Genomic DNA, 16,251 nt, shown 5'->3' on the forward strand with positions numbered 1-16,251 from the left:
GACAAGCGACAAAGCTGTTCTAAGGATCTAATGTCCTTGGATTTCCCTGACGCAAATCATATCATTACTTCTGAGACTCTAATTTCACTTCTGTTAATCTAAGCGGTGGAGTGAGTCATTCTACTTTTTGGAAGAATTCACTTGTCTCCATATGGTGAGTATTACGCTCCCAAGATACGGTTTGTGAAAGTATTTTCTCCAAATGCACACTTTGAGTAGAATTGGCCACAGAATACTAATCTTGGGAGTTCAAAGTCGTAACAGGTCTGATGCAATCAAAATCACTACAGGGATCTCTTCTGTGCGCATCCAAGAGACAGGTAACTCCCAAATTAATTATGAGTTGAGAGTTTGAATGACAGATGTTGACTGTCAGCAGAAGAGATGATTTATGGCCACCTGTCAGGCAGTCCCCTGGACCAACACCACGGGAAAYGCCTCAAATCTCCAACCACATCGTAGCCTGTGTCTTTACTCGATCTTCGTCTATCGCTAATTCATCCAGAAAGACATAATTTCAGTCCAGGCAGCAGATTTCTCTTCCACTTGAGTGAGTTTATAAATGAGCACACCAGTTTTGCTCCATTTAGCCAGTAATGGGAGTTGAAAATGCCATCAATAACACAACAGCTCTAGTCACCCAACCAGGTCGGCTGAGACTGTACTAGTGACCATTTGGAGACGTCTGACGCAACATTCTGTTTCACCTCAGTAACCTTGCCTACAGTTAGTTTTAGCGGAGATGAGAGGCCGATGATCCTCAAGAAAAACAGCACGAGTGCATCACATATTCCACAGGCGTAGTAGTAGACAGCAACATTCACCCTTGCCTGTGCTGCATTTTCTAGCTCTATACCATAATTTCTGTGTTACCCTGATATTGGTGGCAAATTGCCACTAGATTTAGTGAAAGAACTACATCTTCTGAGGGGAAGGTCGGTCTGGAGCTCAGGCTGTGCTCCCTCATTAGAGTCATTACCAGTCGAGCTCAGATAATTTACCACACCATCCCGTTACACCATTTACCAGTGTCTTTAAATGAAGCTGGTTGTCAACTCACACTCAGAATAGAATGAATAAAACACTATTTAAGATTATGTCTCTGACTTTACACTAGAGTTTTAAAATAACTTGGTAGACGCTTTTTAGGCCAATAAGAAACACACAACCCAATGAAGTTCCACCTCTCTGATGTCAGATTAAGTTAGCCCGTTGTCAGATTAAGTTAGCCCACTACTCTTCCTGGACCCCAGGAAGAGTAGCTGCTACTTTGCAACAGCTAATGGGGATCTTAATAAAATACCAAAAACTCCCCATCCACAAAAAGCAACCCGCTTTACTTTCCAATATGCAACTTAATTTCAAATACACAAATCCTCTCAGACACATCATTCATCATTGTGAATTCAGTGTTGAGTAACGTCCGTAAAATGGATACAAGAGACTCAACAAAACTTAAAATGACACGTTTCCCATAAGAACTATTAAGCTAGCTTCAATCCCTTTCCCTAAAAATACCAAAGCCATACTAGGACATTTTCCAATCTCTTGAACATATTAAGGGAAAATTGACACATTTGGGTTACATTAAATTCACGTTATTGCAATGAGCACTAGAGAATTGCAAAGGATGCTGGCCAAGATTTGTTGTTCTGCCTTGCTCTGCTGTTTGGAAAATCAGATAAAAAATCCTGCACGGCATGTGAAGCAAAGAGAAAATCTTGATCTTTGCTTGATGAAAATCAAATTTCTGATACCAGTATATGAACATCCAATGAATGGGAACATACTGTATGTATATTCATAATTGACTATTCCCAATCACCCTCAAACAGAAAATGTTTTTAAAATGATTATGTAATGTATGGTTTAAATGCAGACAAGAGCTTCTACAGAACTGTACATTATGGTGTTCCCTGATGATGTTTGTCTCCATTACATACTAGATTGGTCTGGAGACCCCTGCAATCCCCGATGTGATGTTTTCTGCCCCAAATCCGCGGAGTGTACTGCTGTAATGATTTTCTGGGAGGAAAAATATGTTGTGTATGGCAAAAAACTGTCACTCTGCTAATTCAGCCCCCCCATCGCCACCCACCCACTCATCTCGTGAGGTGAGGGACTAGCATACACGGGGAGGGTAATGGAGTGTTGCTGACACAGCTGAAACAGAATAAATGATTCCGTGGAATTCTATGATGGTGGTTTTCATGCCGCAATGTTTCATGTTATCAGATGGGATACCCACTAGTCAAGCAATCGATTGTTGTCAAAACCTTTCAAATCTGTTATTCCTCACATCTGAGTTGATTTAGGTTTCACACTAACTAATGTCACACATAAAGCACTCACATTTTTATAAGAGGGAAGTTGTGGAAACCCAATGTCTGGATAAAACACCAGACTGGAAACACCATAACATTGTAATAACAGCCAGATCCATTGTTTCCTGATTCATGTAATTACAATACAGAGAGTATCAAAGTCCCCCCACACGGACGCTAATTTTAGCTATTCCCATTCAGTGTTCTGATAAATATTTACCCCCATAGAAAACCCATTACAATGAAAGACACATTCACATACTTGGCATGTTCTACTTGCTGACTGAGTCTCACCCATCAGCCAATGGACAAAGTGGTGTTATTGCCCTCCAATGTATTTCCAATGTGTTTTATTGATTTAATTTACCAATAGGCATTGCCTCTGCTAGATGCAGTGCACAGGCCTATTATAAAACCGTGAGCAGAGCTGGAAACATTTACGATAGTAATCAAACAAATACCACACACATTATTATTAAGGACTTTATATTTTCCTGGAGATACTTAAAGCCTCTTAAAGCACAGTATGTTGGTGAGTGTTGAACACAGACACAAGTGATTTATGATCTTCTAATTGGAGCAAATAGCCAGTTACTGTAGATCTTCATAGCCTGTTAATAAAGGTCTAGATAGTTGATATACAGTGCGTTCGGAAGGTATTCAGACCCGTTCACTTTTTCCACATTTTGTTATGTTACAGCCTAATTCTAAAATGTATTAAATMATTTTTTTCCCTCATCAATCTAAACGCAATACCCCATAATGACAAAGCAAAACAGGTTTTTAGACATTTTTGCAAATGTATAAAAAAAAAAACTGAAATACCTTATTTATGTAAGTATTCAGACCCTTTACTGTGAGACTCAAAATTGAGCTCAGGTTCATCCTGTTTCCATTGATCATCCTTGAGATGTCTCTACAACTTGATTGAGTCCACCTGTGGTAAATTAAATTGATTGGACATGATTTGGAAAGGCACACATCTGTCTATATAAGGTCCCACAGTTGACAGTGCAAAACCAAGCCATGAGGTCGAGGCAATTGTCGGTAGAGCTCTGAGACAGGATTGTGTCGAGGCACAGATCTGGGGAAGGGTACCAAAAAAATGTCTGCAGCATTGAAGGTCCCCAAGAACACAGTGCCCTCCATCATTCTTAAATGGAAAACGTTTGGAACCACCAAGACTCTTTCTATAGCTGGCCGCCCGGCCAAACTGAGAAATCGGGGGAGAAGGGCCTTGGTCGGGGTGGTGACCAGGAACCCGATGGTCACTCTGACAGAGCTCCAGAGTTCCTCTGTGGAGATGGGAGAGCCTTCCAGAAGGATAACCATCTCTGCAGCACTCCACCAATCAGGCCTTTATGGTAGAGCGGCCAGACGGAACCCAYTCCTCAAATCAAATCAAATGTTATTGGTCACATACACATATTTAGCAGATGTTATTGCGGGTGAAGCCAAATGCTTGTGTTCCTAGCTCCAACAGTGCAGTAGTATCTAACAATTCACAACAATACACACAAATCTATGCTTAGCTACCCCATAAATTCATTGTCAGGGGGATGATTTACTCTTGCGARGTTGCACTTTATCCCGACAGAGGAGCATTGCCATTTGGAGAGGCTAAGGCTATTTAACCCCTGTGTGTCATTAGAGAAGGAAGATCCCTCAGCTTGCCCTGCCTGCCTGTTGTACCCAGTATCAGTCTGGCAATGTGGGAGGCCACACAATACAACAGCAGAGCATCTATTCTACACAATCCACCAAAGTTCCCTAATCCAGGCCAGCAACATAAGTATCCCCTGAAGCAGCTTAATATTGTAGAGTAGGGAGAAGCGACAGCCTTCCAGTCTCTCAAAGGCAACCAATCTGGAGAGATTGGGATGTGCTGCTTATCCTTTGGCTCTGGCCTGGTCCATATATGCAGATTTATTCCCTAAAACACAGCCTGTGCTTTGAAGATTAAATAACTGCCTTCTGAAACCTTGGTAAAGCCTTCGGCTACCAGCAGTGGCAGTCTCCTACTTGAATCGATAACAGTGCAAACCCTTGAACTAGGATGAAAAGTGTTCACAGAATATCGGAAAAAGTGCATTGAAATCTTATATCTCTGTGCCAAATCTGATTTCCCTGTACTCCCTAACTCAACTCATGGTAATATAGGTAGATGAATGCAAATGATTATTCTCAAATTCCCTTTTCCACACACAAAATAAAAGCTTTACTGATCACAGCTGAACATCTCTACCTGAACTGAACCAAACAGATCCATGCAGTACAGTAATATTATTACCCCCAACCCTGTTATTAATAACAATACATCAAACTGAAGCAGGGAAGTAACCAATTGCAAACTGCAAGATAATAAAACAGTGGACCTACAGTAGCTCATGTGTCCAATCTGATTGGTGCTAGTCCACCCGGATGCTTCCGGAGCAACTGCAAGGGCTCTTGAGTAGAATAAAGCAATCCAATCTGGGGAATGGGAGTGCGATGATGTGTGAAGATGTCAGCACAGAATTAGAGGGGAGAGGAGGACAGAAAAGCACTGTCTGAAATCAGGATGGCAATTATTGGGGAGCTGTCAAAATCAGATTAAATGCTCAATGGCTCCTCTGTGATTCCATCCATACACTGCCTCCAGAAAGTATTCACACCCCCTGACTTTTCACACATTTTGTTGTGTTACAGCCTGAATTTAAAATGGATTAAATTGAGATTGTCACTGGCCTACACACAATAACCCATAATATCAAAGTGGAATTGTGTTTTTTAAATTTGTACAAATCATCAAACATTTAAAGCTGAAATGTCTTTAGTCAATAAATATTCAGTCCTTATAAACGCAACACAATATCAAAGATATTACTGAGTTACTGTTCATATATAAGGAAATCAGTCAATTTAAATAAATAAATGATTCCCTAATCTAGGGATTTCACATGACTGGGTAGGGGTGCAGCCATGGGTGGGCTTTGGAGGGCATAGGCCCACCCACTTGGCAGCCAGGCCCACCCACTGGGGAGCTAGGCCAAGCCAATCAGAATTACTTTTTCAAAATGCCCTCCAAGGCCCACTCAGGCCCATCCATGGCTGCACCCCTGCCCAGTCATGCAAAATCAATAGATTATGGCCTAATGAATTTATTTCAAATGACTTATTTTCTTATATGAACTGTAACTCTGTAAAATCTTTGAAATTGTTGCATGTTGCATTTATATTTTTGTTCAGTATAGATGAGTTCATCAACTGAGTGAAATACATTTTCTCCTCGCTGAAAAAAATCCTATCTGACATGTTTGCCATCATGCAACCTGTATCTGCAGCAAAGGAGGATGATTTTCCAGATGGACCTATATAAGTGATTCACTTTTTTCCCCAGCAAAGCCAAGACATTCTGTTAAACCTACCATGTCTTCCAGCTAAGGTCTCTTAAATTCAGTCCTAGCCTGGAAATATTGTCTGCAGATTTAGGTGTAGTGAATATCGAACGACACCTCTGTCATCCCAGTTTAAATGTTTTGGGGTTATTCAAGACAAGTGTCAAATTCCAATAGTCCCTTAAAGTGGATTTAAACAGCTTTTTAAATGAATGAACATCCAAGGTCTCCTGGATTTACTCTAAAATAGGAAATAAGGAGAGGCAAATGCAAATTGGTGGAACACAGCATATGGTCTCTCACTGCAGTCGTCCAAATAATTGGTAGCTTTCTTTAGATATTAAGAACTCTAATTCTCCAAGGAGCTGGAACATGTGGTAATGAGCTGGCAGGATGGATCTGGGCTGAGCTTATGCTAATTTCACGTCACGTAATTAGCATCCCTATCCACTCTACAGCTGGGCTGACTTGTTCAAAAGTGTTGCAGGTCGTAAAAATTAATGGTGAGGAAAAAAACACACAAGACCACACCCAATTCCTGCACATCCACTGACTTCATTATCTAACACGTCTGTGTTGGTGCATTAGGTTACAGCACTGTGATACAAGACCTCTTCGATCTTAATAAGTATATACGAAGATGTGGCGTGGAGGTGCTGAGGTAAGATGAATAAGATCCAAGAATATCCTACAGTTCATTTGAACGCTGTGTTCCGAATATGAAATTAGTTGGAACCCTGCATGTAGAAGGATAAAATCCATGACCACTGACACTGCTGATTTGACAGTATATGCTTCATGGTGCTACTGTACATGTATGTTGCAATAATATTGGATTACAGGCAAGTGTGCATTGATGTCTTAATGCAATTAAAAACGGACGGAAAATTAGTCTAGTAAAGAGTTTATCTTCCCTGACTAATGTTTGATTTTTCTAAAAGAGCTTTCTCATTACACACCAACGAGGAGAAGGTGGTATCTATCTTCATCATAAAACAGTGGCCACAATAGACAGCAAAATACTTTCAGAGGCCAGGAAACAGGTCTTATAGGATGTATGTAACAGTTCAACTTTAGTCCGTCCCCTCGCCCCGACCCGGGCGCGAACCAGGGACCCTCTGCACACATCAACAACAGTCACCCACGAAGCATCGTTACCCATCGCTCCACAAAAGCCACGGCCCTTGCAGAGCAAGGGGAACCACTACTTCAAGATCTCAGAGCAAGTGACGTCACCGATTGAAAGGCTATTAGCGCGSACCACCGCTAACTAGATAGCCATTTCACATCGGTTACATGTACAGGTATGATTGATTGGCCAAGTGGGGCTATGTTGTGCACAAGATGCAGGGCCATCCTCAAAATCCAGCATACGGCTACACAAACCTCTGTCTAAGGCTTTGTGACGTGGAGTGGAGAACTGTACATCAACCAACACAGCCATAAAGGGTTTTAGTGTCAGTAACTTACAATACACATAGTCTCTACTCTAGGTCAGGATATCAACCCTGTTCCTGAAGAGCTACCGTCCTGTAGCTTTTCGCTCCAACCCTAACCTAGCGTACCTGATGCTAATAATTAGCTGGTTGATAAACTGAATCAGATTAGTTACAACTGGGGTTGGATTGAAAACGGTTTGAGAGCCCTGCTTTAGGTCATGGAAAGACGGAGTATCGGGAAAGTAGCTATCTGCATTTCCCAAGAATGCTAGTTTTCAGTCCAGCTTGTCTTTTCATTATTTCATTAGTCTAAAGCTTTTGACATTCAGGTTATTCAGCTGAATGTTTAATCCCTGAAAAGTAGATTCATTAGACTAAAAGCCTGGCTAAGAAATATATTTTCTGACAGCCTTTCATTCGCTGTCAAAAGAATAGCCCAGAGTTGTGCACTTCTACAATGTGCTGAGAGGAAGTATGTGTGTGGACGATCGGAGAGGAGGAGAGGAGAGGAGGGGGAGAGAGCAGAATGCTGCATTGCTGACCAGAGCTAGGGTATTCAAACCAGAACGTGCTGGCTACTGTGCTTCAATTACTGGCTTCATGTCAAGCTTGGTGGGGGAGAGGCAGCCGACTTTGATTGAGAACAACTCTGCTCTGCATGGGCCTGACAAAATACATAAACTAAACAGAATAACCTCTTTGATTTCTGTCCGCCAACCACACTGGACGTATCCTCACCGAAATTACACTTCTCTGAATCAGCTGCATATGGGAGGCTCAGTATGCCTTGCATATCTTACAAGGGACGTTTAATTTCCCTTAGGTCAGGGCTGGCAAGTGTTCAATAATTCAAGACCTGTTATATTTCCTGTTGTGTAATATACACATTTCATTTTCATTGTGGTGAACAATGCTGGATAAACAACTGTAGCCTAAACACAATGAGGCAAATTTCATTGCAAATTCCTTTCCTTTCCAAATCTACCTTTTGAGGCCAAGCTAATGTGACACACAAATATGTATGGTCATATTTTTTATGTTTTATTTCGTTTGTTATTTTATGGGGCCAATACCTTGTATCATTTTCTAGGCCTCCCAGGTATTTGCATTTAAAGTAATGTATATGATTACTGCCGCTAGGGGGAGCTGTGATGCCAATGGGGAGCGTTAGTGAGATTGTGAGGACTTGCCTACTACTGAATGCCTACTACTGAACACTACTAATGTTTCATCATTTTACCCTGTTAATTCAAGTATGTAATGTGCAAAAGTGCAATATGACTCAAAGTATTGAGGTAACATGGTTAACTACATAGTCTATGGGTTTGGTGATGTTTGAAGGCAATTGAAGGGAGTTTTAACCGAAAATAGCGTTTGACAGTTTGCTAGCTTGATGCTAACCAAATTTAGGCTACTGTTGACTAACCCATTCCGTACAAATTTGCTCAATCGCGGTATTCAAACGAGGCTGCAATGAAAACTAATGGGACTGTAGCGACTGTGTTGGCATCAAAAACTGGGGTGTGAACTACGTTTCTATTCAAGCGTTGATTGACATGGTAATGGCCCGATAGTATTGGAGAAAAGTTGAAAAAGCGGACCCCTCTGACGCTGTACGTTAAATTGTGACGTGTCATGACGTAACGTACAGCACACATAATGCAAATCATTCTGTGTCATACAGCCTAGCCTCTCCCCACCAGGTGTAGCGCTTCTCTCGCAGATTAAAACAAGAAAGGGACAGGGTAAGGGGGATACCTAGTCAATTGTACAACTGAATGCATTCATTTTTTGCGTCATCACTGCAAGCCATCATGACTCTCAAAAGCCGTGACAGCCGCTGTTTACTTCTGAAGATAATTTTAGCGCTGCCCTAAAAACCCAATTCAAATTCGACACAAACCTTAAAATTATATAAACTATTTATAGTGTTTAATTTACATTTTAGAGGTGATAAGTTGGACAGATGGGGTGAAAAAAGCAGTTTCCCCACACGGCTTATCTCAACCTTTCCCGATCACGCAGTAGGTTTTGCTTCCCCACTCGCCATTTTTAAAAAGACCCGACAGAGCTCATTGCCTTCTTCAATCATGCAGAGACGGGTAGCATGAAGGTCTCGTCATTTATTTTGCTGGAAAGGGGAGAAATTGTGCTTTACAATGGTATTCATATTACAGTTGACATGGAAGTATTACGTTTTTTGGGCGCTAAAATAAGGTAAATTGTACATTTACAGCGCAATGTACAAATGTGCGTTTGCTAACTATAGTTGGTTTCATTCAATGTTAGCTTACATGTTTGTGGTTTATAATGTAATGGTTGTAGGATCGTTTAGCACAGGCATCCAGTAATTTAAAGATTTTTGAAATTGACAGTGATAGTACATTGAGTTATATATAATGTGAATGTGTAGATGTATGGTGATCGTTTTTGAACCTGAGAACTTTTATTTTTGATACTAGAATATGAAATGTGCAGATGTAATACTACAATAGAGTTGTAATRGATAATTGATTTKGACAACAAAAAAATATGAACAATATTTGAATAAATCTTGGAGAACGCCTACTACTGAACAGTACTAACGTTTCTCCGTCTCATCATTTTACCCTAATCCAGGTTTATCATCTGCTGACCACGTCTCAGTCTGAGGCATGTAACACTAACAATAAGAAATGAAGAGCACCAGACTGTAAATAAATATGCATTTGAATAACCTCTGTTGGTTCTCGTGTTAACTTGGAGCAGCTTCCTGTCCCAGGGCATTGTTAGGCTGGAAGCCTCCCTTAGCCTGTGTCTTAAGAGAGGATCCACGGTGTCTCGCGAGGTTAACAGTCTGCTGCTGATGCAGATCCTCAGGGACCGCAGTGCTCTCAGGCAACCTCAACATACACACACACGGGCGGACACAGGCGCGCGCACATGCACACATGCCCAGCAGGTTTCTTCCACAACTCAGATGGTACTTTCAGCACAAAATGTCCTCAAAGTGACAGTGTCATCCTCGCTTCAGTCTACCTCAGAGTCTGTGTTCTACACTACATGACCAAAAATAAGTGGAAACCTGCTCTTTGAACATCTCATTCCAAAATCATGGGCATTAATATGGAGTTTGTCCTCCCTTTGCTGCTATAACAACTTCCACTCTTCTGGGAAGGCTTTCCACTAAATGTTGGAACATGGCTGCAGGAACTTGCACAAGAGCCTTAGTGAGGTCGGGCACTGATGTTGGGCGATTAGGCCTGGCTTGCAGTCGACGTTCCAATTCATGCACCTTAGTTCCCTTCAATGGAACTAAGGGGCCTAGCCTGAACCATGAAAAACAGCCCCAGACCATTGTTCCGCACTATGCATTGGGGCAGGTAGCGTTCTCCTGGCATCCGCCAAACCTGGATTTGTCCGTCGGATTGCCAGATGGTGAAGCATGATTCATCACTCCAGAGAAGCGCATTTCCACTGCTCCGGAGTCCAATGGCGGCGAGCTTAACACCACTCCAGCCGACGCTTAGCATTGTGCATGGTGATCTTAGGCTTGTGTGCGGCTGCTCTGCCATGAAAACCCATTTCATGAAGCTCCTGACAAACAGTTCTTATGCTGACGTTGCTTCCAGAGGCAGTTTGGAACTCAGCAGTGAGTGTTGCAACCAAGGACAGAATATTTTTTATGCGCTACGCACTTCAGCATTCGCGGTCCCGTTCTGTGAGCTTGTGTGGCCTACCACTTTGCAGCTGAGCCCTTGTTCCTCCTAGACATTTCCAATTCACAATAACAGCACTTGCAGTTGACCGGGGCAGCTCTAGCAGGGCAGAAATTTGACAAACTGACTTGTTGGAAAGGTGGCATCCTATGCCGGTGCCACGTTGAAAGTCACTGAGCTCTTCTGTAAGGCCATTCCACAGCCAATGTTTGTCTATGGAGATTGCATGGCTGTGTGCTCGATTTTATACACCTGTCGGCAACGGGTGTGGCTGAAATAGCCGAATCCACTAATTTGAAGGGGTGTCCACATACTTTTGCATATACAGTGTACCAGCCTAAATGTGTGAGTAAACTCAAGTGGTTTGTCTGCTAACTTGTCACTCATGTTCTGAAGACAGAATGTCACAGTAAGAGCACTAAGCCTGTTAATTCCCTGGGTGGCAGAAAAGCCTTCATTAATCTTTCGCTCTTTCCACAAGTGTGACTGACTTCTCAGCAGAATTGAGAGCTGAACATCTTTGACTTCACAGACAATATGGTGACAATTCAGAATAGTTTTGCCCCCAAATATGTGTATTGCAAGCTGTCAGTCAAATTACTTAAAGGCCAGTGCAGTCAAAAACGTGATTTCCCTGTGTTTTATATATATTTACAGACTGAGATTAGAATAATACTGTGAAATTGTGGAAATTATGATAAYTACTTTTTAGTGTAAGAGCTGCTTTCAGCCTGTTTTGGTGGGATGGAGTTTTTGACATCACCAAGGAGTAAATTAGTTAATAGACCAATAAGAAAGAGAGTTCCAAACCTCTCTGCCAATAACAGCTAGTTTTCMGTTTTCATCTCCCTGTTCAGACCACTCCCAGACAGCCCTAGCAAAATTCTTGCTTGAGAAATTGCTCTTGCTAAGAAGTTATTTTTGTTTATTTTTTACCATTATTGCTGAGAGATTAACCGACATTTTTGTTTTTCTTCTGTTATTAAACAACTAATTGACCTACGTCGGTTAAATTACTTGAATTCCATTTTTTTTGTGAGCCCAGCATGCAGTTTCAGATCATCATTACAGAAATCAAGTCAAGAACCATGTGGGACTCTGGGTTGAAGGGAGTTGTATTCATTAAACAAATATTCAACCTAGTTCAGCTCAGAAAAGTGGTAATTAACTACAATCCCATAATCCATTGCGCCAGTTTTCAGTCTCGGACGGAGATGGATCAGAGAGGAAGAGGCAAAGCGAAAGCTTTTATTCTCACCAAAGTGTGTCCAAAATAAGCCCAATGTGTTTCTATGGGCTTATTTTGGATATAAACTTGTCGCTTGCCTTCCCGCCTTTGGGACAACGACTCCCATTATTAGGGTGGAGACATGAGCATCTCATCATTAAATGCAGATCTGTGGACGGATACACTTTTACGCCTGCTAGTTACGTTAGACACACACACCGCATGAAAGTGGAATGTACACAACACAACAACGAGAGGGACAGAGACAGTTCGTGAAAGTATGGCATATCTACTTTGAAGAACTAGTCAAATTATTTCGTCAGATAGCTCTGCAACATAGGTTACGTAGGCAGGCTGGCTARACAGGATGACTAAAGACAGTACAGTATGTTGAGCACATACTGTAGATGGTTTGGCTGGCAGACTGCTACTGCCTGAGCAGAGGTGAGATTTAGTAATATACACAACTGAAATATTTAATTATTTCATAGTAATTTCCTATTTTTCTATTGATGTCTACCCAATGTGGACCTAACAAAGACAATGGAATATTTTCAATGTTTTGACAATTTAATGTTTACTTTAAAAAAAGCTATATTTCATAATGCCATTAAGGWAAAAAAAAACTAAAAAAAACGAAATAATTGTTGCATATTAGAACCGAAACTGAACCGACCTCAGAAAGCACTAATGCTCAGCACTACTGACCATTTTGATTGAAAACAGTAAGGTACTTAACTGTTACCCGGAAATCATTTGATATTGAGATAAAAACGGCTGCATTGGACCTTCAAAATTGTAATGTGACAAGGTTTATGAAACTCGATTAACACTAAAGTTTATGACATTGTCACATATAAGCACCCTATTAACACCATAGCTGCAAAAGAGATTTGTGACCTCCACCAATGTGCGAATATTCAATAATGAACTTTTGAGAGAGACCCTGCCGGATAAAAYGTTCTTGCTCTGGCAGAAAAAAAATGCTATTAATATCCCCCTCCAACCACTTTGAAAGGAATCAAGCCGGAACATCTGTGACTAAGGATCAGAGGCCAGTTAGCTGTGGGAAAACCTAACAGCAGTTTTCCATTCCAAGCTGTAAACCCCTGTGAAGTTGGTTGTGCTCTTGTTGCTTAGGACCGTGCTGGTTACAGCTATATTGAGGGTATAGTAGCCAGTAACCAATCTCACCAATCACCTAACATATAGACTGCCAGTGGTACAGTAGTTTATATGAATTGAGATGAAAAGATCATTCGTTGTCGAATGAATGATAAGAAACCTATTCATGGCAGTCATCAAGTTATTTGTTCCTCAAGGAAATCGTTAAGAAATGTTTACAGAGGGCTATAGTATATTGGCCATTGCAATTCATGGTGAGGGATCCTTGACATTGTATCTAAATAAAAGTGAATCTTCATAAGACATATTGATCTGTGATATTCTCAATACACTCATTAGCCTAAAATTGGAAATKAATTACTATACTCTAGGCACCCGGAATTCACCTGGCCATGCAACAATTACTTAAAATCTGTTCCAATTGGTACAGTTCCAGTTTATATGCCACATGTAATCGAAAAACAAGTAGGCTTCGAACTTATATATTGTAAAGGCATAAACAAGAGTTTCGTGGTCATATTGCAACTCAGTGCCCATGAATGAAGGGTAGGCTTACATTGTTTAGTCCACTCGTAAACCCGTGTAAACCTTTCTAAACCGCAGGTGGGATGAGTTGAGGGTAGTACAGTATAGATGCGCCCGCGGAGTTCCAAACAAACTGAGCGTTGCGGCGCGGCACTTTGATGCTGCAGCATCCAACTGCAAACGTGAATCATGTCTGTTCGTAGCATCAGTGGATTAAAGGTAAATACATCACATCAAATTCAAGGTAAATAAATCACATCATTTGGTAGCTGGTAGCAATCCGTTGGTTATGGAGCATGAGGATTATTAAAAGATGGGTATCGCCATTTATTCAGAACTAGGCTATTCATACAAGAGCTGCGCCCGTGTGTAAATACTTCTCCATTCTCAATTTTTTCATAAATAAAATAAAAGTATCCTACCTCACTCATGATGTTCAGTAGTAATCTCGAGGTTGCTCTCGGTTTCCAACGCTTGAGTTCGCCTATCAGGAGATAACGGTCGTCTTTTTCACAGTGGCTCACCACGGACAGAGAACCTTTTTAAAGTATTATGCCGAACTCCTGTGTCATCACGTTCCCACTAAACCAATAGGAATGCCGTCGGCAAATTTGTCTCACATGTCACCACCCATCTCTTTAAAATATTCATAGACTGTGTAAGCTTTTTTCATTATATTCCAAAACCAGTGTTTCTTTTCTTTCTGACAAGCTTTAGGTCATGAATTAAAACAGGGAGAGGCATTTTATGAATTTGCGATGTCATTATCCTATCACTGTGCATCTCTTCTTACGCAGAGCGAGGGACCCACAATATACACCACATCACCAATAGTATGTGAAAACTGCTTCAAATTAGTGGACTCAACTATTTTAGCCACACCCGTTGCTCACAGGTATATAAAACCAAGCACACAGCTATGCAATTTCCAAAGACAAACATTGGTAGTAAATAGGATGCCTCCTTTTCAACAAGTCAGTTCGTCAAATTTCTGCCCTGCTAGATCTGCCCTGGTCAACTGTAAGTGCTGTTATTGTGAAGTGGAAACTTCTAGGAGCAACAACGAAGTGGGAGGCCACACAAGCTCACAGAACCAGACTGCCAAGTGCTGAAGCGTATGCATAGTGCTTAAAAAAACACTCACTACCAAGTTCCAAACTACCTTTGGATGCAGCTTCAGCACACTAACCGTTTGTCAGCACAATAACTGTTTGTCGGGAGCTTAATGAAATGGGTTTCCGTGGCAGAGCAGCAGCAGACAAGCCTAAGGTCACCATATCCAATACCAAGCGTCAGCTGGAGTGGTGTAAAGTTCGCCGCCATTGGACTCTGGAGCAGTTGAAATGCGTTCTCTGGAGTGATGTATCACGCTTCACCATCTGGCAATCCAAAGGACAAATCTGAGTTTGGCGGATGCAAGGAGAACGCTACCTGCCCCAATGCATAGTGTCAACTGTATAGTTTGGCGGAGGAGGAATAATGCTCTGGGGCTGTTTTTCATGGTTCAGGCTAGGCCCCTTAGTTCCAGTGAAGGGAAATTATAACGCTATAGCATACAATGACATTCTAGACAATTTTGTGCTTCCAACTTTGTGGCAACAGTTTGGGGAAGGTCCTTTCCTGTTTCAGCATGACAATGCTCCCGTGCACAAAGCGAAGTCCATACAGAAATGGTTTGTCGAGATTGACTGACCCTGCACAGAGCCCTGACCTCAACCCCATCAAACACCTTTTGGATGAATTGGAATGCTGATCAGTGCCCGACCTCACTAATGTTCTTGTGGCTGAATGGAAGCAAGTCCCCACAGCAATGTTACAACATCTAGTGGAAATCCTTCCCAACAGAGAGGAGGCTGGTATAGCAGCAAAGGGGGGACCAACTCCTTATTAATGCCCATGATTTTGGAATGAGATGTTCGACGAGCAGGTGTCCACATACTTTTGGTCATGTAGTGTATCTGACTATCTTGACACATATGTAGGCTAGTAATTGATACTTTTACTTAGATTTTAACAGTACAGTAGGTTGTGTTGAGAGGTTGAACACTTGAATGTCTTTGCACCAGAGAGTTAATGAGAGTAACTTATACAAAGTTCCGCATGGTCTCACCATGCGTGGGTGTTTTATGGCTTCAAAGAATCTCCGAGGTGAACTGAGACATAAAATTGTATTTGCCTTTTTTGTTCTGAACCAATTAGAATTCCTTTGGCGAATCTCCAGGGTTTAGATTGAATTGGTGGTCAGAGACGGTTGTATTTAAAGTGATCTTTCTTTAGGACAGTTTACTTTGGTGTTATAAGGATATGGTAATGCATATTATAACTAGGTCTATCAACTATTTGACAATCTCTTCAGAGTGATGTTTCCCAAAACAATTCTCCTAAGGGCCTGAAAAATTCTGATATTATTTGTCATATCATTACGTTTATTAGTAGGCTAGTCCTCAATGTCATTGCATGCCATTGCATATAGGTCTATTGGCGTAAAAAATAAAATATCCACTCTATTACTCTTTGGCTCTTATTCTCTCTATC

The 16,251-nt window shown here is 41.4% G+C and overlaps 1 protein-coding gene across 1 annotated transcript in view; it reads right to left on the reverse strand.

The window, feature by feature from the left end:
- Positions 1 to 14,256, reverse strand: part of pcp4b (Purkinje cell protein 4b) — a 47,782-nt gene extending 33,526 nt beyond the window's left edge. The window contains exon 1 of the mRNA XM_024014058.3: positions 14,139 to 14,256. Coding sequence (XP_023869826.1) covers positions 14,139 to 14,147 — 9 coding nt within the window. The 5' untranslated portion in view covers positions 14,148 to 14,256. The remainder of the gene's footprint in view (positions 1 to 14,138) is intronic.
- Positions 14,257 to 16,251: the final 1,995 nt, after the last annotated feature.

This window comes from Salvelinus sp. IW2-2015, linkage group LG22 (genome assembly GCF_002910315.2).
Source record: "Salvelinus sp. IW2-2015 linkage group LG22, ASM291031v2, whole genome shotgun sequence".
Classification (NCBI taxonomy): domain Eukaryota; kingdom Metazoa; phylum Chordata; class Actinopteri; order Salmoniformes; family Salmonidae; genus Salvelinus; species Salvelinus sp. IW2-2015.